This window comes from Musca domestica, unplaced genomic scaffold (assembly GCF_030504385.1).
Source record: "Musca domestica strain aabys unplaced genomic scaffold, Musca_domestica.polishedcontigs.V.1.1 5, whole genome shotgun sequence".
In the NCBI taxonomy this organism is placed as follows: domain Eukaryota; kingdom Metazoa; phylum Arthropoda; class Insecta; order Diptera; family Muscidae; genus Musca; species Musca domestica.
The window spans coordinates 8,430,483-8,454,620 of NW_026712346.1; the positions used below are offsets into that span (position 1 = coordinate 8,430,483).

The following is a 24,138-nucleotide window of genomic DNA, read 5'->3' on the forward strand; positions in this document are numbered from 1 at the left end:
GATTGTACGCTCGTGGCGTTCGAACCCATTATTGATGACATTTGCGATCGGTTAAACGCTTACCTTGTTGTACTTACCGCCTTTTTTTACTGCGAGGAATATGAAGATATCCGCCACTAAATCGACGCCACACTTTTCACCACATGGACTGCGGAGATGAGGCTATCTTTGAATGTACAGGTCGATGGTGCTGTAATTCCGACCACTAACTACCCCAAGCACTTGGGGGTCACATTCGATAGCCTCTTTAAGTCGTCCGCGCATACCACAGCTATCGATACGATTAGAAATAGGAACAAGCTCCTCAAGTCTCTGGCCGGCAGAACTTGGGGAGCTGATAAGGAAACCTTGTTGACCTCTTACAATGCAATAGGTCGGTCTGTGGTAAACTATGCGGCTCCGGTGTGGTCCTCCAACGGTAGTGCTACGCAGTGGAAAAATATTCAGTCCGGGCAGAACCGCAACGGGGTGCCTCCTCATGACACATGTCGATCACCTACATGAGGAGGCGAAGCACTGTGGGAAAAATCAACAATTCAGCGCGAAAAAAATAAAAATTGGAGATTTTCGCTTTCCAATGCTCCATTTAGATACGAATCGACATAAAATCAGAGTTACACTTTAGTTTTAAATAGTTGTGTAAACAAAATATTTTTTAATTCAGAAACTTACTTACAAACAAGATTTATTTCAATGAATATATTATTTATATATACAGGCATTGTTTTTATTTTTATTTATTAATTTAATTTTATTTAATAATCTCCATCACTTTCAAGATCTGAATTCTCGTTTGATTTGTAGCTAGTTGGTAGCAATGGATCCTGTAACAAGCTAAATATGTCTTTTGTTAGAGGCTCACTTTGCCGACAGCTGATGTAAGTACTCCGAGATTATCTTGATATTACAGGATCAGAAGAAATCAAAAATCTGTTAAAAAGGCCTCTCATGTTTTTTTCACGTGACATCTTCCTATAATTCCGGAAATCCATATTTCTTGACTCCATACCTCCTCCGATAACATACCATAAGGCGGCATGTACTAATATCCTATGAATACTTGAGGGCATGTAGAACCATGTTTACAATTTTAAGAACAGTTTTGCTGTTTCGTGATCAATATTATTAAATGCCTCGATATTAAAAGCATAACCACAAGCCATTGTTGAAAGGATTATGTTAAAATTCTTAATAATTCTTTCATCTACTCCCGTCAACATAAAATACCAATGCTTCATCAGCTGAATATAAGGTGGGTGTAACTTGAGGATAAGATAATTTTTTTTCTAAAGTTGAAGCTTTTTTTCGCGATTTTACAATTGCTTTTATCAGCTGCATCCCTTTCACCTGATTTATATGAGCTCATCCGTGCGGCGATTTATAATTCTTGCTTGTAGTATTTCCAACTATTGCAGATACCTTTATGTACCTTTGAACGTGAGCATGATTCCGAAAAGAACTTAGGTGGCCGTCCTCGTAATTTGAAATTACCCGAATTCAAAGTAATTTTATCATATTCCATATTAAAATCAACAGTTGTATTTAGCCATTCAGCGTGACGATGCTCCAAAATTTTTCTATTTCTACAGGCAGCAATCCATTTTTTGTTAAATTTTTTTGCATAAACTGCGGATCATTTCTCTATTTTTTTAACTTGTAGGTTGTATTCAGCAGATTCTATTCCAAATTTATGAAAAATGAGTTCCAGTAAATTAGCAATGTTTTTAATATTTTTTGCTCGATTGAAGCCAAACTTCAAAAAAGGGGCGTAAAATATTGTTGTTGTTTTTTATTGTTGACCTGTATATTGATTCTTATTAACTTTATTTTGGCTTAAGGTCAATTGAAAAACATCAGTGTTTTATTTTTATAATTTTGGTTTTTATTTTCCGATATTTCGACTGTCTTCGACAGTCATCTTCAGGGAAAAAACTACAAAGATACAAAACAATTAACATTTAGGATAACAATAATAACACACAATTTTACTTTTTATTGAGAAAAGCAACAGTCTTGTTTCACCGTCTATGCTAAACTAAATTTTTGTCTGTCTATGCTTTTGAACTAAGTTCCTATAAATGTGTGCACAGTGGTCAGTATCAGTTTTATAGTTCATTCTAACATCTGTTGGTATGTTTATAATATTTAACATTTCAAGAGTAAAACGTCTTTTATAATTATTTTCTTGTGTCAGTATTTTAACGTCTTTAAAATTTGGTTTATGGCCAGTCATCGTGCAATGTGACGCAAGCGCGTCTTTTGTTCTAGTGGTTTGTCCGTTTTTTGATCTGACTTGTGTCCAGATAGTCTAGTCTTAAGTTTGCTTTTTGTTGTACCAACATATACCTTCTGGCATATGTTAGTTTCGTCCCCTGCACATTTTATCTTATATACTACATTACACTTATCTTCTTTTTTTATTTTCGATTTTGTTTTGCTAAATAAAGAGTTGACGTTATTCTTAGATTTAAAGGCTAATTGATACTTGTCCTTATTATAAATGTTGGAGTCGCAGAATCGCTCCGAAAGTCCAGATATGTATGTAACTGGCTTGTATAATTTTTTCATTGTATCCCTCGTTTTGATTTTGTTATTGTTTTTTGCGCCTTTTATAAGATCGTCAATAGTGTTATTCGGGAAGTCGTTGTTTTGAAGGATATTACGTATTCGCTGTTCGTTTTTTTTTGTTGAAAACGTTCGTCGCTTATGCTATGTACCCTTTTAATAAAATTTACGGCTGTATTTATTTTTATTCGTCTTGGATCTTTTGAATAATAGTTGATAAGTCGTCCTGAAGCTGTCAGTTTTTGATACCAATCAAGGATCAGTTCATTGCCTTGTCTAATTATAAGGGCGTCCAAGTATGCTAGCTTTCCTTGTTCTTCGCTTTCGTGGGTAAATTGCACATTTCTATCATAGGAGTTTAAAACATTTAAAGTGTTGTCAATTTCCGTTTTCTTTACAATGCAAAATAGGTCGTCAACATATTTAATCAATATTTTTGGCTTTGTCATCATTTTTCCCATTGTAGCGTCCAATAACTCCTCCATTACGATATCCGCAATAATCGGTTACACAGGAGATCCCATAGGAAGTCCTTTATTCTGTTCATACACCTTGTCATCATACATAAAATATCTTGATTCTTTTATACAAAGAGTCAGTATTTCTATTAAGAGGTCCTTCGGAATTTGTGTATGTGTTTTAATAATGTCCCATTTTTCTGCTATTGTTTTCAAAGCTAAATGTATAGGTATGCTGGGAAATAGCGATACAACGTCAAAAGATAATAAGATTTCGTCCTCTTCAATTTTTACTTCTTTAATTCTGTCTTTTAGATCCAGCGCGTCTTTCATATTATAACTAGAATCCTTTGTCAAATGTTTTAAAATATCCACGATGTATTTGGAAAGCTCATATGTTGGGGAGTTTATTGATGAACATATCGGTCTAAGTGGGTTTCCTTCTTTATGGATTTTGGGTAGTCCGTAAATTCTTGGCGCAACTGCTGTGTTTGTACTCAATTTGTTTTTTTTTTTTTCAAAAACATTTATGATATTTATTTTTAGTAATTTCTCCGTCAATTTGTTGTTTTTATTTTGTAGGTTATAAGTTGGATCCCGTTTTAGTCGTCTATTTATGCACATGTCCCGCAGTATATTCTTCATTTTGGTATCATATTCATTCTTATACATAGCAACAGTCTTTCCCCCTTTATCGGCATTTAAAATTAAGATATCTTTGTTTTGTTTTAAAAATTGTTTTATTCTACCCACTGTGTCAATTATTATTTTATCTCTTATACTCAGTTTTGTCCGTTGTAAGTGGTCGTCAATCAGAGAGACTAGTTTTATTCTCCCGTTTTCTTGATCTTCCTTATTGATTAAAGTTTGCACGCACTCCTCGCTCTCTGCTATTACATTTAATAAAGGGAATGATGCTTTTGTTGTTGGTAACGCATATTTTGGTTCCAACGAAAGTAGCCACTGAATATCTTCAGGTATGACTGTGCTTGTGTTGTTCGAAAACCACTCATTGTTGTGTTTAATGTTGAGTTTTTCGCGTTGTTTTTGTAGCAGTGCTTCGTATTTCCTGACGTGTCTTGTTTTGTTATTGTTGTTGTGTGTTTTATGTAAATGATTTTCGCTCTCCATGAGAAGAGAAAAATCGTTCTCGTCCATTACTTGTTGAAGTGTTTCTTTGGTTTTTGTAACTGTGATTTTGTTTTTGTGCAGTTCTTTATGTTTGTGTTGTATTAGATGTTTGAGTAGTTTTAAGTGAAAATTATAGTTGTGTGTTTTTAAAGAAGTTAATAAATTTGGCGGTATTTTGTCGTTTGCTTTGAACATATTGTAAGTGTTTTTGGTTGTGTTGTGTATGAAGTTTGGTATAATACCAATGTTTCTGCATTTTATTAAAAATGTAACTGATGCGGACAACGATGCTGTTTGCCTGTTACATTTTGAATATTGTTTTATTTTGTTGATTGTGGTTGTGTTATATTTTCTCCGTATATCTTTGTATAAATGCATTTTTATGTATTATGTGTAGATCGTATTCTTGCGCGGGGTGCCTTCCGTGAAATATTTCGGGGTGCCTTCCGTAAAATATTTCTAAAAATGTTTACAGGTTGTTAACGATAACATGTACTAAACATAAAAACTAAAATTTACCCGACTTCACACGACTGTATCTAGGATGGTTGGTATTGAAAATGAGATATATCGGTCGTTTTGGTATAGTCCCCATATAACGTTTTGGTATAGTCCTCATATAACGGTACATCCCGATATTCGGTATTTTGATGATTTTTGCCACACTTTTTCACCACATTTCTTCACGGATTTGTCTGAAAAATGGTACTTGTAGGTCATAATGGGTCCTAGTTAGTGCGCCGCAATATTGTATGTATAGGTCCACGTTGTATAGCCCTATATAGCCCTATATATATATATATATATATATATATATATATATATATATATATATATATATATATATATATATATATATATATATATTTTTTTTTTTTTTTTTTTTTTTTTGTTGAAAAAAATAACTAAAATTATTCATTTGTAAAAAATCTGGCTTTCGAATGATAAATAATAATAATATAAATAAATTAAAAATATAAATAAATAAATGAATAAATATATTTTGAAATATGTATGTATTTTGAAATGCTAATTAACGTTTTATAAAGTTAAAACATTTATTTATAAGTTAAAACTAATCTTGTTATTGAAATGTTCAGACTGCACTGGGGTAGAACAAGGGGTCCGAATCATCTTTAAGATTTTTCCGGCGTATTTTTTCAATGGTGCATTCATTACTTTGCGGCTCAATTGCAGAAACAATCAAGCACCAGCTCTGTTTACAAATTAACTTTCTTTTTGCCAAAAAAAAAAAAAAATAAATAAATAAAAAACAATATTTTAAACAGAATCTTTTCACAATTTCCACATCTACAGTGACTCCTCATTCATTACTTCCTCTAATGTTGTCATATTTACACTGAATAATGAGATTTTCGTAATTCGACAAGTCGATTGGAATCTGCAGGAGATAAACCAAAAACGATCGATTTTAAATTAAGAGATTTAAGCCGATCTATCAGATTGCCCAAGAAAGTATTGCATTTTATTATGCTCTCGCACCGGTAAAACCTCATTATGTAGTGGGTCGGGACGTCATGAGCGTACAATCCTCCGCGTACTTTATTAATTTAATTCCGTCTGTAGGGCAGAAAGGTAAGGGTATAAACAATTCTGGGGATATCACTCCACCTTGCAGCACTCCCTGTTTCTCTCTACGGATATTTGAATTCTAGCATGTATTGATGACCCAGCATTTCTAACATGACCGTAGGGCGGCGTGGGAACTATTAGTGTGGCTTGTTGACCAAGCGCTTCTAACGACCAACAGGCACGTTGGTCTGGTACTAAAGCATGTATATGGCTCCCATGACCTCTCTTGGACTACTGACTCGCTAGATCCAATGTCAAAAAATTATGAATGACAGTCTTATACAAAATGTCTATAGGGAGAATTAATTTCTTGTTTACACTCGGTCAGTAACACTGGTGACAAAGTCAATAGTAAGTCAGTAGGGATTAGCTGTTGTCATTTCCAAATAAAAGTTATGTTTGTGTACATTTTTCTGCAGGTAATTATAAAACCGATTAAGTATTGAAAAATACGAAGTGTTTTGAATTACAATTAATCGATATCGCATTAAAATTAACAAGCGGAGTCGTCGACGAATATAGATGCTACAGTTCTTAAATTTATAGGGATTGTCTATTAACGTCCCCCGTATCCATGGAGAATGTAATATCCACGGTTCTATAAATAACTCAAAGCCTTCCCGTTACCCCTTGTATATTTCATTGTCCTACGTGCTACATATTTATGTTCCAAATCCATTGAGAAGGAGGAGTTTCTCTGCCTGATTCAATTTCATGGACACAATCAATTAAGAGTTTCCCTTAGTTTTCTATGTGGCATGTCACAGATTCCGATTGAAATTGTTTCATTTCCGTAATTTAGAAGCATGTCATGAATCGAATCACAACGGCTTAAATTCCGTAATTAAAAATCCTTCGTTTTGGTTTAAGCTTCTTCAGATTTCATTCGATTTGGTGAACAACGAATGCAGTGTAAATATGACAACATTAAATATTCAATATAGCAACATTAGAGAAATAAAAGATCGAATGAATGGGGAATCCATTTTTTTACTCTGGCGCAAAGTAATGGACACAATATTGAAAAAAAAAAACGCCGGAGGAATTTGAGAGATGCTTCGGACCTTCTCCTATCCCAGTGCAGCGTGAGTATTATAATAACAAGTTTAGTTTTAACTTATAAATAAATTCCCGTGCTTGTCTCTAAATGAATTATATGCTAATTAATATTCGAAAATACATACTTTTTTGCATTAAATGTTCAAATCAAAAGTCTTTTAAACCGAAAAAATTGGGTTTTTCATTTATTAAGTTTTTCTCTTATTAAGTGTAAACATGGGAATATTGGAGGAAGAATATTGGAGAGAATAAAAAATTGAAATACTGTAAACATGTGAACTGTGAAAAATATTCTGTTTGAAGAAAGTTTTATTTACATTTTTGTACAAAATATATTGTTTTATTCAAAATGACTTTTTTGATTTTTTTGTTTTTATTTTTTATGTTTGTTTAGTTTATCATTCGTTCGCATGATTGTTTAGTGTCACAAATGAATAATTTTTGTTTGAAAAAAAGTGTTTAAAAAAGAAAAGAAAACAGTAAGGAAAAGTCAAATGTCGGCTCTTAATAAAATTTGACAGAAGTATTTCTGGGCTGTACCAGATATCTGGTACTAAATATCATTCTTGTGGAGTGCGAATGTGAGGGATTTTAACGCCAAATCGGATGAAATATATATGTGAGCTGTAGCTATATCAGAACCGATTTCACCAAATTGTCCATATGGTGCAAAATTAACCCGAAATCGGTTGAAGATATATATAATTAAAACCGATTCGAGCCAATTTCAATAGGGTTCGTCCTTGGCCCAAATATTGTTTGAAAAATTCATCTCAATCGGATAATAAATACGACCTGCACTTTGTCCACAAAAATACATGGAGAGACGGACGGACTGACTTCCATAAATCGACTCAGAAAGTGATTCTATCAACGTCCTCAAAAGTAATTATGGGTCTATCTCGCTTCCTTCTCCATGTTACAAATTCACAAAGAAACAAAATAAATTACTGTTTAAGAATAAATCGCTAGATTTTCACTGTCAATTTTGAAACTTTAAAATATTTTTATCTTTATTTCCAGAAAAATGATAACAACTTTCTTATTTATTACTCAAATTGGATTTTGCTGTGTTTACTTTCTTTTCGTCGCGTTGAACGTAAAAGAAGTTATTGATCACTATTTTATAAAGCTGGATGTCCGAATTTATTTAATGTTAGTCTTAATACCTATGGTACCACTAAATTTAGTGAGGAATCTCAAATATTTGACTCCTGTTTCGCTTTTTGCTGCAATACTCACAGTAACTGGTTTGGCGATATCATTTTTTTACATGCTGCAAGATTTGCCAAGTGCAGATACTGTAAAACCTTTGGCTTCTTGGTCTACTTTGCCACTGTATTTCGGCACGGCCATATATGCTTTTGAAGGTATTGGAGTTGTTTTACCATTAGAAAATAATATGAAGACGCCAGAAGATTTTGGAGGTATGACTGGAGTCCTAAATACCAGCATGGTAATTGTTGCTACTTTGTATACAGCTGTTGGATTTTTTGGATACTTGAAATATGGGGATGGTGTTAAAGGCAGCATTACATTAAATTTGCCCCAAGACGAAATGTATGCTTATAATTTATATCATTTTATATGAATTGCACTTATTGTTTTTAAATTAATTTTCGTAGACTATCTCAACTAGTACGAGTGGCAATGGCCGTTGCAATATTTCTTTCGTACTCTCTGCAGTTTTACGTTCCTGTGAACGTAGTGGAGCCAATTATTCAAAATCAATTTGATACCACACGAGCAAGAGAGCTGGCAAGTACATCAACCAGAATAGCATTGGTAACTTTTACATGTAAGTATTATAAGTCAATTTTTGTATTTTCAGTATCACAAACTAGGTTTTTACAACATTTATTGAAAGCCGTCAATGGCTAAAAGTACAAAAATGGATCAAAACTTTTCTTAGTTTTTCTGCTAAAACAGTTGTTGTTGTGACAGTAGTACATGTATGTGTTTGCTTTTGCTAAGCAAACTTCAGGTTTAAAAATTTGGCTACTTTAATGGGCTGTAGCCAGAGATCTTCTGGAGTGAGCTGGGTAGGTTTGGCTATAAAATTAACACACGCCGGGCAGACGTCATGCACATCTTCGTCAATTCGTGCCCAATACGAATTAAGACGACTACACTATCCAGAACGTAATTGCGCCAAAGCTACCCTGGTTTGTCCAGGCAACTGGCGTTCTTCTTCCTCTTAGACTCCGAGGACGGCATTCATTCTATAACTGCTAATAGCATCCGCGACTGCGTCGGTATGAATGCCACTCAGACCTGCCTGATAGGCTTCTTGATCTAGAGGTTATAGCTTTGGACCTCCCTCTCTAGATCGTGTATGTCCTTCCTGACACGTCTGTGTGGGGGAGTTGTATGCACCATATGATGGTTAGGATGACTCTCTCGGTAACACCCAAGCAGGTACTGCAACGAAAACGTATGTAAATGGTCCACTGGTGTCATGAGAAGGCACCCTATCGCAGCTCTCAGGCCAGCATTCTGGTTGGTCTGGAAGTGCTTCCACTGCGCAGCACTAGTATTCGCAGACCACTGGAGCCGCATCTGATTACAGACCGACCTATCCCAAGTGCTGCCGGCTAGCGCCTTAAGGATCTTGTTCCTACTTTTCATCTTGTCGCAGATAGATGTGACTTGCGCGGACGACTTAAACATGTTCGTGGTCGGTATTCAATTCCCCACGACTTGCGCATTCAGCTGTGTTCTCATCTCCGCAGACCATGTGGATACGAATGCCGTTGAATTTCGTGGCGGATATTTTCATATTCCTCGCGTGGAAGTATGCGGCAAGCTCCGCCAGATAGGGGTTCAGCCTTTCACATATGTCATCGACCACTGGCCCGACGCCATGATCGTATAATCATCCGCATACGTTACGATCTCTATGCCGTCTGGAGGACGAGAAATTCCGGAAAGGTAGAGGTTAAACAGTTCCGGAGATATCACTCCACCTTGGGTAACTCCCTGTTTCACTCTACGGGCTTTGGACTTCTTGTTCCGGAATTCCACGTACGACTGGCGTCCACACATATAGTTGATTATCCAACGGTTTAAACTTGGACGGAAAGTGATTCTCTGCACGTCCTCAAGCATTATGGCATGGTTGCCGTATCAAATGCCTTTGATAGGTTAAGGGTTGACAACACTGTTCTTTCACACGGCCTGTTCTGGTTCAGTCCTCTAATAATATGTGTGGAAATTCTGGTTCAGTCCTCTAATAATATGTTTGGAAATGGCGTGTAATGCTGTTGTGGTACTATGCTGTGCTAATGGTTGGCAACTGGATAGTTTCCTCCTAATGCTTTGGAGGAATAAAGCCCCAACAGTCTTTGTTACTGGCGACAGTAGCAGGACCACCCGATCCATTTTCGAGGCTTCGGGTAATATGTGGGTGGCTGGCGACAGGTTGAGAACTTTCGTTAGATACTCGACTCCCGGCGTATCCAGCTGTTTCGGCATTACCATTGAGATTCCGTCTGGGCCCAACGTTTTGGATAAAATGACAAGAGATCTGATACGACGTAGTACTCTTTGTTTTGCCAGTCGCTCTCGGGGTGCAGTAGCCTCAGTCTGACTCAATAAAGAGTTGAACAATGGCAGAGTAAGTGCTCCACCGTCTCGATTTCCTCATCGCCGTGACAGAGCTTGCAGTATTCAGTGTCGTCAACACCACTCCCCCCCCCCCCATCTTTAAGACAAGGCCCTTATGTTACAGTGTCCCGTACTTAGGCCTACCATAAGCCTTAGATGAGATTTCGATCCCTATTTTTTTGGAGATATTATATCACCTTCTAACCAGCCAGTTCTGATTGAATCGTCTTGTAGTGCTTATGTAATACTTGGAAGAAATATCATAATGGTGGCTTCACTGAGCTGTCGATCTCTAGATCTACTGACTCAGAACTGCCTCTGGCCAATTCATTTGCCGATTCATTGCTAGATATGATACAATGACCCGGAACCCAATAAATTTTGACAGACTTCTTAAACTTTTTCTGAACAGCCATAGATTTGATTGTAACAGAATTAAGAGTCTTAAAGGCCGCATGGCTATCGACATATATAGTCACCAGTCTGTTCAGTTCATTGATTCTATTTTCCAAGAGCTCAATGACATTCCTAAAACAAAGATTTCTGCCTGAAAAACGCTGCAGTCGTTGTTTACTTTAAAAGATCTTCGGATATTCAAATTTTCACAAAAGACTCCAGTTCCCGTGCCAATTTCCAATCTTTGAACTATCGGTATAGACAGCTATACCGTTAAAAGGTGGTGTGTTCCGATTGCAGATGTCCCTGTTTTGTATGTGAATGTCAAGTGATTCGAAACTTTGCCTGGGTGATACATAATCGCTGGTTATAGCCCGCTGATTATGTCCCAGTTCATTGAGTCGTAGGGCACACCTAGCAGCTTGTTTCTCTACAAAATTCTTAGGGGTTTTTAGTTGAGTAGGGTGTCAAGTGCAGATTGGGGTGTGATTTTAAATGCAGTGTCTTAAGCATGCCATTACACTAGCTCTCCATAAGTTAGTATTGACCAAAAAAAAAGATTAATAAAACCATTTGATTATATTCTACAAGAATAGAGTGCGATTAAGCGTCTCTTCGCTCGCTCCTCGATATTCCTCTTCCAATTTAGTTTTTATCATGGGCAGTACCGAGGTATTTAGCTTCCTTTCACAGGTTTAAACTAACTCCATCCAGCATAGGTAGCGAAAAATCTGGGATTTTCCGCCTTCTTGTGAAAAGTACGAGCTCAGTTTTAGATGGGTTCACGCCGAGTCCGTTGGATCGTGCCCATCAAGATAGCTTCACAATAGCTCCCTGCATAAGATCTGAAGCATTTTACAAGAATTTACCCGCAATCAGCAGAACCACGTCGTCAGCGTAAGCCACTACTTCATGTTACAGGTCCTTTAAAGTATGGTTTATTACTAGAAACCACCTGTGTGGTACCCATAGTAACCGATTTCCTTACAGAGCACTCCCCAATGTATGAGTTGAGCATTACATCAATCCATTCAATTAGAAGTGGTAAACTAAGTTTTGTAAGAGAAGCATAAGTTGCCTCAAGTGTAGCATTGTTGAATGCCTCTTCTATATCTAGAAAGGCTGCCAAGGTGAAGCACAAGTCGTTCAGGTTCTTCTTCACAAAACCCACTACATTATAGTGCGATGTTTCAAGAGATTTACTTTTCATGTAGGCATGTTGAGAAGTGTTGATCGAAGTTAAGGGTAGTAGAGATCTGATCTGAATATATATTAGTCTCTCCAGAGTTTTCAACAGAAACGATGAAGGACGAATAGGCCTGTAGTCTTTAGGAAGTGCATGACTGTAACTTCCCTCCACAGTAATGGAATGTGAGAGAGACGCAGACAAGCCCTAAAGATCACTTCCAGAAACGGTATTGTCGATGCCTGCTGTAACATGGCGGGAATAATGCCGTCCGTTCCCGGTGACTTTAAAGTTTTGAACGAGTGTATAGCCCATAAGATTTTTGGGGTGCTTACAATCCTATCTATCAGACTCAACTCCTCTACCCCACAGTGCTGACCCAATCCCACGGCGACCAGTTCTATGTTCCGGATTGACTTAGAGGAACAAATCTCCGACCAGGGGCGCCAACCCAGTAAGTACATGTTCGTGTTCGTCCATTTTTCTGACAGCTATACCGTTAAAAGGTATGCACAAAGTATTTTGTACATTCTCCCGGGCGGCTTAAACGTGTGTGTTTTAGTGGACTGTATTTTGATGAAATTGAAAAATTGATTGGTGCGAAATATTTAAATATAACAATATGAAATATAATCTATATAAACATGTATATAATATGTAAAATAATGTGAATATCTTGTTAGGTAAACGCTTTCTGGAAACGACTCCACTTCTTTTCCCAGTCTTTCTTGCCGACTTCATTTTCCATGCTGCCGAATTAATAGTCCATCGTTGCAGACTGCCATCATCCACGTTGCAAAATATAGTCAATGGATTGTAAGCTCCGATTCGTCGTCTTCCATTCTCAGGTCATTGTTGGGTTGCTCTTGATTTCTCTCTGATAATACCCTTTCATAAACAGAGAAATTTCTTCGGCTTTTCTTACGTCTTCGATGAATACTTTCCCTCTAAAAACGTCGTCGTACTCATCTTCCCCGCATCCGCCGAACATTTTGGGGCCTTCTGTACGTGAATTCATTCGTTCTTCTCCGAGTGCTTCATTGATCAGAGCGGATTCGTCCTCGGAATTTTCTCCTTAATCTCGTTTCCAAATTCACCTAATCGCAGCCAAACAATTATTCATTTCTATTCCAATATTGAATGGAGAACATTGCAGCACTGCTTGTCATTTCATTCAAGTGGTCTTGTGCATCTACTGAGCGCATCGATATCTGTGTGTGTGTGGGTCATTACCTTTATTATCTCACACATTATCGTATGCGTCAGCGCACAAGATCACCGAATTGTTCACATGTGATATTTTATGGCGGCTGGGAAATATGAAGTTTTAGAATATTTATTGTTTATTGCTAGATTTTTCCAACGCCTCAACTGCACTCAAAGGTATGTACAAAGTATTTTGTACACCCAGTGAGTCTTCATCTTCGCCGTCCGCATCGTCGTCGGAGTATGAGACTCCCCTGCAATCTCCACAACAGCAAGTCGTACAGCAGTTGACGCCACACATTGCTGTTCAAATTCCAAACAATGCATTGTTTCTTCCATTAAAATGCGATGGTCTCCGAGGTAAGATCAACGAAATTGTAAGAAGAACATCAAGGTCGCTGCTATCCAGGAAAAGAAACTGAGCACCACCTGCAGGCTTCAACGTTGTGATGGTACAACGTATTGAGGAAGGATCGCATCAGAGGTGGATGATTAGCTTTCCTTTGAACCACTCTGTCCAGTACAGGCCTATCTCGTCTGAGCTTGACTCTAGTGACCCGTACATGGAATGTATGGGTGTAGCGGTCAAATGTGAAATCACCAAGGTAAAGGAGCTTAACGTATACGTTCGGCTGTTAAATAGCTGTAGACAATAACCGTCTGGTTCTAGGGGATTTCAATGCCCATCATGTATTATGGCATTCCGGTAATGACCAGTGGCATGACGCTGGCTCAGCAAATCGATAGCTCCACGTTTTGCACAGTAAATGAGGACGTACCCACCAGTAAGAAGATACTGCCACAGCTAACTTCGGCATAGTAACCCTAATAACCCCAGAGTCAGGGAACTTACTCTGGAGGTAAACAGGTTAGTAGGCGAGCATAAGCGGAAAAAGTGGCTAGAACATTTGAAGCATTGCAACATCAGTACCAGATCGAGTAAATTGTGGGCAACGGTTAAGTCGCTCTCGCACCCTGGGAAGAAGGACGATCGGACATCTGTCTCATTTAACGGCGTAGAAGTGACAGATACGAAGAGGTGCGCGTGTTATTTCAACCGGCAGTTTGTAGAGCACCCCGAAAGTGACAGAGCTAAGAGAAGAATCCTACGCCGTGTACGATCCCTTCCATCCGAGGTACCAACACAATTTACGTTGGAAGATGTTGCACATGTCATCAGAATCGCAATGTCATCCAAATCACTTGGTCCTGACGGAATCTCTAGCAACTGGATGAACCAGGAGTTGAGTATCTAAGAAAGCTCCTCAATCTGCGTTAGCCACCCTGGTAGTTCCCGATGCCTGGAAAATGGGCAGGGTTGTCCCGCTACTGAAGCCATGCAAAGATGCCAGCAAAAGTGATTCATACAGGCCGATATCACTTTTGTCACCAGTAGCAAAGACGCTTGAGGCTTTACTCCTCTCCAACATAAGAAAGTGTTTCCCAGTTGGTGATCATCAACACGGATTCCGAAAATTGCACAGCACGACAACGGCTTTACACGCCATTTCCACACGTGTCAGCAGAGGACTCAACCAGAACAGGCCGTGTGATAGAACAGTTATGGTGGCACTTGATTTATCAAAAGCCTTTGATACAGTCAATCATGCCACACTGTTCGAGGACATTGAGCGTACCGCCCTCCGGCCAAGTTTGAAACGGTGGATAGTAAACTACATGTGTGGACGCCAGTCGTACGTGGAATTCAGAAACAAGAAGTCGAGCTTCCGTAGAGCTAAACAGGGATTTCCCCAATGTGGGGTGATATATCCGGAACTATTTAACCTCTACCTTTCTGACATTCCACGTCCTCCAGACGGCATAGAGATAATAATATACGCAGATGATTGCACGCTTGTGGCGTCCGCACCCATCATAGACGAAGTATGCGATCAGTTAAATGCTTACTTAGTTGATCTAACCGCCTTTGAATGTGCAGGTCGATGGAGTTGTAATTCCGACCGGCCGGCAGCACTTGTGGAGTTAATAAGGAAACCTTGTTAACCTCTTACAACGCGATAGACCGGTCTGTGGTAAACTATGCGACTCCGGTGTGGTTCGCCAACGTTAGTGCTACGCAGTGGAAAAATGTTCAGTCCTGCCAGAATGCCGCTCTTAAGCGACCCATAGACCACACAAATTTTTGTGCAAATCGCTTATGTGTGTTAGTGAAATAAGGTTGTATGTGTCACACGTACGAGTTTGTGCAAATCGATCTGAAAAATCAAAACCATTTAGATTTTTCGGCTTGTTTGCGCAAATGTTTGTGTGGTGTGTGGGCGTTTGCACTAAATCTGTCCAGTTCGTGATAAACAGTCAAGCATTACACAACAAAAGAAGAAAAAGAATAGAAGTTAATTTTTGACTTGCCGCCGTAGTTTTGTTTGTTTGTTTTTTTTTTTTTTTTGTTATTTTTTAAAAATGGAAAGAGAAGAAGAACAGAATTTCATTTTCGAATTTATTGAAGTTTACCGGTCTTTGCCTGCTCTGTGGGACATAAGGTCGAAGGAATATGCAAACAGAGACATAAAGAATTCCCAATATTCCATTGGGTTTTCACCCACTGACAAATTTTAGGTCCTCGAAAGAGTTTCCAGTTGCCAAATAACGGAGGGTGATTGATAAACGTTGGCTAGGCGGAATAGCGTCCCTCATAATAGTGTCCTGTTTTTTTATGAAAGGAGTCAACAGTCCCAACAAATCATCAAAACATTGTTCATCCATCCTAAGAAAATTTCTAAAATCGTCTGTGGATGAGTTTCTCAATTCATCCAAAAGATTTTCATGAGTAAAAATTGGCCGTTTCCATAGTCACTCTTTTGCCCACAAGCGTTTGCGTTTAATTTTTTTTTCTTCTTCGCTTTTTTTTTATGGCGAGTGCCAAAGCGACGGCAATAGCTGCGTTCTCAAACATTTTTCCGAATGAGTACTTACACTCGCTGAGTACTTACTTCGAATGAAATTTGTGCAAACGTTTGCAACGTGTGTGTGCTAAATACGTGTGAATTTGCGCAAATAATTTGTGTGGTCTATTTGCCGCTTTATAACCGCAACAGGGTGCCTTCTCATGACACCTATCGACCATCTACATGAGGGGGCGAAGGTCTTACCGGTGTTACCGACAGAGCCATCCGAATCACCATCTGGTGGATAGGCAACCTCCGCCCAGGCACGTAAGGAAAGAACTTCATGATCTAGAGAAAGAGGTACAAAGGTATAAGAGAGAGCCTCTAGCCGCCTCATAAGCGGGACTGAATAGTATTCTCAGGTTATGGTCTCAGAAGTTATGGAAGGATATAGAGTGAATACTGTATTAGGAGACCATCCCCCTCCCATCGCAGCTGAAGAGTGAGATCTGCCCCGACAAACCCGAGTAGTTTTGGTTCAACTAAGATCCGGATTGTGCAGCCGCCTCAATTCCTATTCGGCCCGGATCAACAGCGATGTGCAGAACATCTGCCCAGCACGTGGCACAGGCCCACATTACACGCTGCACTTTTTTTCGCTGTCCAGCCAAATCTACTCACCTAACTCCAGTCTCGGTGTGGACCCAAACCGTACAGGTTACATCCTTTTTGAAACTGGACTTAGAGGCAGAACCCGATTGAGAAGAGTCACAGCAGTATGAGCTGCTACAACAACAACAACAATTCGGGTTTCGGGTGCATTTGGCAATTCGGGAAGTGAGTGCTGGCTAACAGATTGAGAGTCTCTAGACCAGAGTCAGTCCAACTTCCATCACCTCGTTTTATGCATCCAATGGATTTGGGGTCCTTTGAAAGAACTTTACGAAATCTGGAAGCCTCGTTGACATCTTATATAGACTCTGTAGAACACACCCATGATAACCTTTTGGCCTTCTTGATCTCACTGTTGTACCTGTTGAAGGCAAGTTTATAAGCTTCCCAGTCCGTACTCAGCTTGGTCTTGTTGGCCCTATTATATAAGCGTCTGCTTACTTTCCTGATCATTAGACCACCAAACAGGTTGGCATCTTTTGCCAGGGAAGGTAAGCGGACAAGTTTTCTCATAACACCCAATTAGAATCTTTGTAATTGATTTAACAGAGTAATCAATGTTTGAGGCAGAGTCTATCGGTAAACTACCTGTAGATTCAACTTCAACTTAGTAAACTCCGCAAATTTGTCCCATCCAGCCTTTCTTGGACTCCTATGAGGTTTCTGAAGCAGTCCCTCTACTGAGATTTGGTATGTTATCCTCCGATGATCCGAGGAGGAGCATTCGGTGGAAACCTTCCCATTCAGTAGGAGAAAATCATCCATGTTTGTAATGGTGAAATCAATGATCCCCACCCTATATTAATTTTTAAAGTAGCCTTGTTTCCCCTGTTACATATTTTGAGATTGTGTTTAAAGATTAAATTAAAAATCGACTCACCTCTGGTATTGGTATCCTTACTGCCCTATTGAAAGTGGTGGGCATTGGCATCGCATCCAACGACGAGATTGCCATTGCTTTCAAACTCCTTTTCTACTACCTGGCCTGGCGGGTCAGTGTGTTTGTAGGGTAGATATAGGGAGACAAAAAAGAGTATTCTTCTAGATCTTGTCTTGATCTAATCACCGTGGCGTCTCCTCCGCTGAAATTGTTAAGGAAGATTAAGTTTAAATTCTTTTTGGCGACAATACACGTTCTAACCTCTTCTCCGTTGGAGGTAGAGTAGGTAGTATACCGTTCACTCCCCAGTCCAGTCAACTTATTTTTGAATATATAGGGTTGCTGGACTAGGGCTATGTCAATTTTACCCTTGGTAGGGGTAGTAAAAGTTCGGCTGCGGCTGCTTTGCAATGATGCATATTAATCTGCATTACGCTGAGCAGCTGCTGCTTTTTTCCTCCTACTGCAGCGGCGGTAGACAGAGTCGAATCCATTCCGTGCCGAAATGCTGTTTCAACCCCCCACCCCACGAGCCTGAAGGTATTCCTGGCCAGTAGTACCATTGGATACCTTGATGATCAGGCCTCCTCCTTCTGTACTTGAACCGACAAGTCGCCAGTTGTACGTACAGAGATTGGGATTTTGTTTTCCCAGTATTATCAGCACACGTTCCGTGTTCACCGAAAGTGGAGCACCCATGCTGATATGCCTTTACACAGGGTATTTCCTTCAGGGATACAGCCGATATCGCGCTTCCCTCCCAAAGTCCCCGAAAGCTAACTATAGACCCTAATATAACGGCACCATTCGGTATTTTTAAAATTTAAAAAGAATTTTTAACGGATTTTGTTTTTTTTTTTGAAAATTGCCAAATTAGTTCCAAGTGTTGGAGGGTATTCAAAGTTCGTAGTGATAGCACGTTATCAATAGTGGCCATACACTGGAACTACCACCCGGGACCGCTTTCGCATTGGTTCGAGGTGTAGTACATTTACTGCCTTTTTGTATCTTCATTTCATGCCCTAATCCCCCATTCAAAATGTGGTTAGGGGTTCGGCTATCTTGATTGTAGATATTTGGTTTTAAGAGCGTGCGTCCCACATGGTCTATAGATTCACGACATATTTTACAAATTGCATCTCCTTTTATGTGGAATCTATGCAAGTAGCTGTCGATGTTACCATGATTACTAAATAATTGGCTAAGATAGAAATCTAGAGTATCCATTTGGTAGAGATCTTTGCTGCTTGTATGTGTATTTTCCCTCTTCTAAGCTTAGAATGATCGGCGGTATTACTGAAAATGTGGATAGTGCCTCTTTTGATGTCGTTCTGCATGCAGATATAACCCATGTATAACAAATCGTCATACATCAGGTTTCATAGAAAAAGGGCCCAATATGGAACCTTGTGGGATGCCTGATGTTATGGTATATCTTTTAGCACCAAAGTCAGTGTCGTAGATCAGTTTTCGGTTTTCGAGATAGCTATCAACAGCGGACGAAAATAAACTATATCAAACGTTTGCAACCGTTTCGTTCTGTAATTTCTTGAAGTACGAAACAAAAGAAACCCGGTATTAAGATAAAGGGAATTGTCTTTTATTTTGTAATGTTTGTGTGTGTAAAAACAAAAAACAAAACTGAAATGTACTCGGCTGGATGACGAAAACGAAACAGTTTAAAACTTATTGGAAACGTTTGCAAACGTTTCCTTACATTTTAACTCCTTACAAATAATGTAACAAGTAAAAACGCTATAAGTTCGGCCGGGCCGAACTTTAAATACCCTCCCCCATTTGGAACGGATTAAATCCGTTAACAATTCTATTTAAATCTTAAAAATACCAAATGGATCGGATTAAATCCGTTAACAATTCTATTTAAATCTTAAAAATACCAAATGTAGGCGTCATATTAGGGTCTAAATGACGACGTGGACAAAGGCAACCATTGTCATAAGCCATTACAATATTCAAATGCGAAACTTGAAAAAAAGTATCGGTAAATATGTAGCTAAAATCATCAATAATGGGAGGTACTATTATTTGGGGGCTATACCAAAATGTGGATCAGCACAGACAATTTTCTGTTATAGGTTGTAGCATCCATTACGAACCTCAAGTACCAAATTTGAAGCAATTCCGGTGAATAATGTCGCTAAAATTATCAAAATACGAAAAATAGGGAGGTACCGTTATTAGGGGCTATGAGAAGACGTGGTCCTGCACAGACAATTCTCTGTCATATTCAGATTTCTTCATAGGGTCTAAGAAACTCGTTTTAGGGATCCCGGCTTCGGAAATCTGTGTTAGTATGCTCACAAGTAGTAGTACTGTTTTTGTTTTGCTTTTTTGCAGTTTTCTACGATTGATTTTCTTGGGTTCCACCTTTGCTGCGTACTATTAACCACGTGGAGGGTATTCCCTATTTCGAACATATTATATTGATGGTCGCTCAGAGTTTCCTTGTGTAGAACATTCCACCCTGACATTTTATTTGTGATTTCGGTTGATCATAATAATGAGGCTTCTCCTCGCATAAACGTTGGGGCATTTCCCTTATTAAGCACATTTAATCCAAGTGAAGCTATCATTTTGCGGCACATATAACTCCTGTCCTTTCCTCTGCATGTTCGAGCAAGGTAGCCCTGTTTTAGGCCTAATTTGCAGTAAGTCCTAATTTTGCAGTAAGTTCCAATTTTATTTTATTGTTTTTGAAAGGTTTTATTGCTATGTTACTGTTACTTATTTTATTCCCTCATAAAAATTTCAAATATTTCGCAATTTAATGTTCTCAGCACTGAATTCTATCGTGGCTTCTAGAATTTCATCAACGATTTCTGCTTCCGAAGTTGTTTCTTCGATATCTCTTATGTGGACAAAGAACTTTTCCCCTTGTGTCTTTGCTATAGTTTCTTCTCCTAAAGATGTCTTAATGTCCTGTTGAAGTTTCTTGGCGTTTCCATCGCCTCTTTCAAATTCAATATGTACATTGCCGTCTTTGGTTTTGCTTATATTTCTTTTTCCGGTACCGATTTCTTCCAGTTTAAATGTCGATTCATTTTTCGTCTCGTCCGTTATTCTAATTGATTTTTTTTTTCAGGATTACAATTATATTTACCCTTTTTCCGTTTTATAACAGACCACTGGGGTGTCTATTTATGTTCAACTATCTCTTCCTCTGGTTCAAACATCCACACTTTTCTATTTAATTTGCTCTTTTCAGGAGAACAGGGGCAGTTCACTTTTGAATGTTCCTTAGAGCTTCCATTTGTACTTCTTTGTATATCATTTTTATTTCCTGTTTATAACCAACAACCTTGGCCAATGCAAGAGCTTCCCGATATTCTCTTAGTTGTTAGTGTATAGTTTAATGTATATTTTTTGCTTCACTATATTATTCATTTCACTTTGTTACCAATTTGTTACCGAGTTTAACAAATGCTTGCTCCTGCTCAAGTTCTAGCCGTGCAATATAAAATGCATCATATTTTGTGCTGGATGTGGTTGTACCTTGGAATGTCGGTGTAGCCATCACTCTAGGTGGGGTCCTTATTAAGGCGCCGCTTGGTTTTAAAGGGTTTAGCATCGGTATGTTTTCTTCTACTTCTCCATTAATATTGGTATTAATATTCATTTTTTCACGGGGTCCAAACTTATAGCCGTTATCTTAGTTCGATGTGTAGTTACGTTTGTTGGCCCCATGGTTGTCTGTGCAAGCAGGGAGGCCATGCAAGGATTGTCACAGGATCCTTATGAGTTTATGCGTTCAGAGCCAGACGCGTATAAATCAGAACAACAGTCAACTGATCCTATAACACCAACTAAATGACGGCGAAAATAGGACGAAGGCAGCTGTAGCATTAACCCGAAGGCCATTTCAGTCAAATTTCACCCCACGTACTCAGGTTTAGGAATACTGCAGCCGTCAGGCCAGTGGTTCAAAAAATCAAAGGATATGGTTTCCAGTATGCCATAATTAAGATCTTACTGGGCTCGATCTTAATGTCCGTAAGGACAGCAAGATTTTTTGCACGTTCAGGTACGTGCCAAACTAAGGCCCGCAGGTTCGTTAGACCCGTTTCTCTCCTGAGAAAACTCTTGCAAACAAACACGCACAACTATCTCACATGTGGCAAGCAAACATGCTTCACATGCTTATCTGTCTGAGTAAAGATTACATCCGGTAATCTAACTCCACCATTTCACCATACCACATGCAGCAACTGAAAATTCTATATTATTTATTTCTAACTCGATGATCACCACATTTTCTGAAGAAGTTAAGTTGTAGCACCCATGAAACTTCTCCAACGGCCCACCTCCTTTGTCTGCCTGTCTCAATTTCCAAGCTGAATTGTCTTCGTATGTCGTATTCTTTTTGCAGCCAATGATGTGATATTTCTCTGGCAGGACCATCTTACATACTTTGGGCAGATTATCGTTCCAGCGTTGCAAGCGCTCATAATTTCATGTCACTCCAGCCTGCATTTTTCTAGCTGCACCATCTTTAGGCATATTCATATTCGTGACAACTTGTGTTTCCTTGAGCTTATTATTATTCCAGTCACGCAGATGACCATATTTTTCGTCTTCATCTCTTTGGCGTACAGCTCATTCTTGACTAATTCTCTTTTCCGTTTCGACACGACATTTTGCTTCTTTTGGCATGTGGATACGTCTATATGGGCCTCTCCAACCATCATATCTTTGTTGATATTGACCGCTAATTTTTGAGCCAATTCATCATCCTCGATTTCGGATGTTTTGAATGCTTTCTGGGGGAAATCTTCTTTCAGTTAAAATATATCAGCCTCCAACAAAGTTAGCCTTCCATTTTTTTCTTCCAGTCGCTTTCACCTGCGTGCTTTCTTTGAACAAGACAAATCCTCACTTAGTTATCTTATTACCTTCTTCAAAGCCTTGCTCTTGCGATCTGCCTCCTGCTTAGCCGCAGGTCGTCGTTAGTTTCCCCAGCTACATACATAGCATTTTTGACTTTCTAATTCAATTTTCGTTACAGGTTTGAAGACATTTTCATTTTTGTGTGATATCAAGGTAACCCCCATTGCCTTGATATCACCTTCCATTTTTGTCATGTCCGCTACCACCGCTTCGCGCTCCATCCGCTCGCCGTCCAATTCGCATTTTATGTCTGTACTCAAAGATTACCTTAACATCTTTTGAATACAGTCTTACTGTTGCATTCGGCTGACTTGCTCCGCTATCCTCCACTATTACGACTCAAAGGACCAATGTAAACCGCGATCCTTAGTTTTAGACAAGACACCACGTCTATTAAAAATATTTTTTAAGAAATACTTATGATAATATGAATTAATCTAATTAAACATTAAGTTAAAATAGAGAGACCAATGTAAACCGCGATCCTTAGTTTTAGACAAGACACCACGTCTATTTAAAATATTTTTTAACAACTACTTATGATAATATGACTTAACCTAATTAAACATTAAGTTAAAAGAGAGAGACCAATGTAAACCGCGATCCTTAGTTTTAGACAAGACACCACGTTTTTTAAGAACTACTTATAATAATATGACTTAACCTAATTAAACATTAGGTTAAAAGAGAGAGACCAATGTAAACCGCGATCCTTAGTTTTAGACGAGACATCACGTTTTTTAAGAACTACTTAAAATAATATGACTTAACCTAATTAAACATTAAGTTAAAAGAGAGCGAGAGATGCTAACTGTACATATGTATCTGCACCATGCCACCATAAATCTTAGGGGGGGCATAAACACGCACAGCTATTTGACATGTTGCAAGCAAACATACTGCACATGCTTATCAGTCTGACTAAAGATTCCATCCGGTAATCTAACTTAACATACCACATGCAGCAATTGAAAATTCTAAATTATTTATTTCTAACGCGATGGTCTGCTCACCACATTTTCTGTTCTCATTTAATTTGGACTGTATTAAAAAGATCCCTGTTTAACAAATTCCTCTCATCTACACTAGGTAACACCCGCTATTCTCTTTTATTTTGAAAACACGTTTACTTATCCGTGAACATTATGTGATATCCTTCGCTAAACCAAGATTTCGAAGAGCTTGATTTAGCGACACACCTTTAATTATCAGTGGTACTTCTATTTCCTGATATATGCAGAATAATATTAAAGCTCGATCGTCAGTAGCATGTGAAATATCCTTTAGATAGGGAGTAATTAAAAATTATTGGGAGAGGTACATAAATTTCACTAGCACGAGATTTAAGAATATGCGTTAGAAAGCCATCAGCGCCTGGAGAGAATGAGGAGAGTAGCGTTTTTAACCCAGAAATAACTTTATCTTCTGTTAGGATATTGGAAGATTAGCTATTAGAACCGTTAAAAGAGAGCGAAGTTTGACAATGATTATTTTAACAAAGTTACGCCTTTCAATAGAAGCATTAGTAGAAATTAAATTGAGGAATTTCCCAATTCGATATTTATCAACAGCGTAGGATGATAACTGTCCTCAAAAAAAAAAAAAAAAACATAGGGAGAGAAATCGAAATATTCA

The 24,138-nt window shown here is 38.5% G+C and overlaps 2 protein-coding genes across 6 annotated transcripts in view; one reads left to right on the plus strand and one right to left on the minus strand.

Moving 5' to 3' along the window:
• Positions 1–24,138, plus strand: part of LOC101891732 (proton-coupled amino acid transporter-like protein pathetic) — a 158,514-nt gene that overhangs the window by 125,134 nt on the left and 9,242 nt on the right. For all 5 annotated transcript variants that reach the window (XR_009343368.1, XR_009343367.1, XR_009343369.1 and 2 more), the window contains 2 exons: positions 7,830–8,366; positions 8,432–8,604. Coding sequence is in view for 2 of the 5 variants with exons in the window: in XM_059128106.1 (XP_058984089.1) it covers positions 7,830–8,366; positions 8,432–8,604 (710 nt within the window). In the remaining 3 variants the exon portion in view is untranslated. The remainder of the gene's footprint in view (positions 1–7,829; positions 8,367–8,431; positions 8,605–24,138) is intronic.
• On the minus strand, positions 312–4,909 carry LOC131804857 (uncharacterized). Its single transcript, XM_059128108.1, has 2 exons — positions 1,990–4,909; positions 312–1,932 (listed from the first exon to the last, which is right to left on the minus strand). The coding sequence occupies exon 1, from the start codon at positions 4,530–4,532 to the stop codon at positions 3,072–3,074; it is 1,461 nt and encodes a 486-aa protein (XP_058984091.1). The 5' UTR covers positions 4,533–4,909; the 3' UTR covers positions 312–1,932; positions 1,990–3,071.

Excerpts from the sequence above, each read along its gene's own strand:
- LOC131804857 (XM_059128108.1), bottom strand. The coding sequence starts at position 4,532 with ATGCATTTATACAAAGATATACGGAGAAAATATAACACAACCACAATC.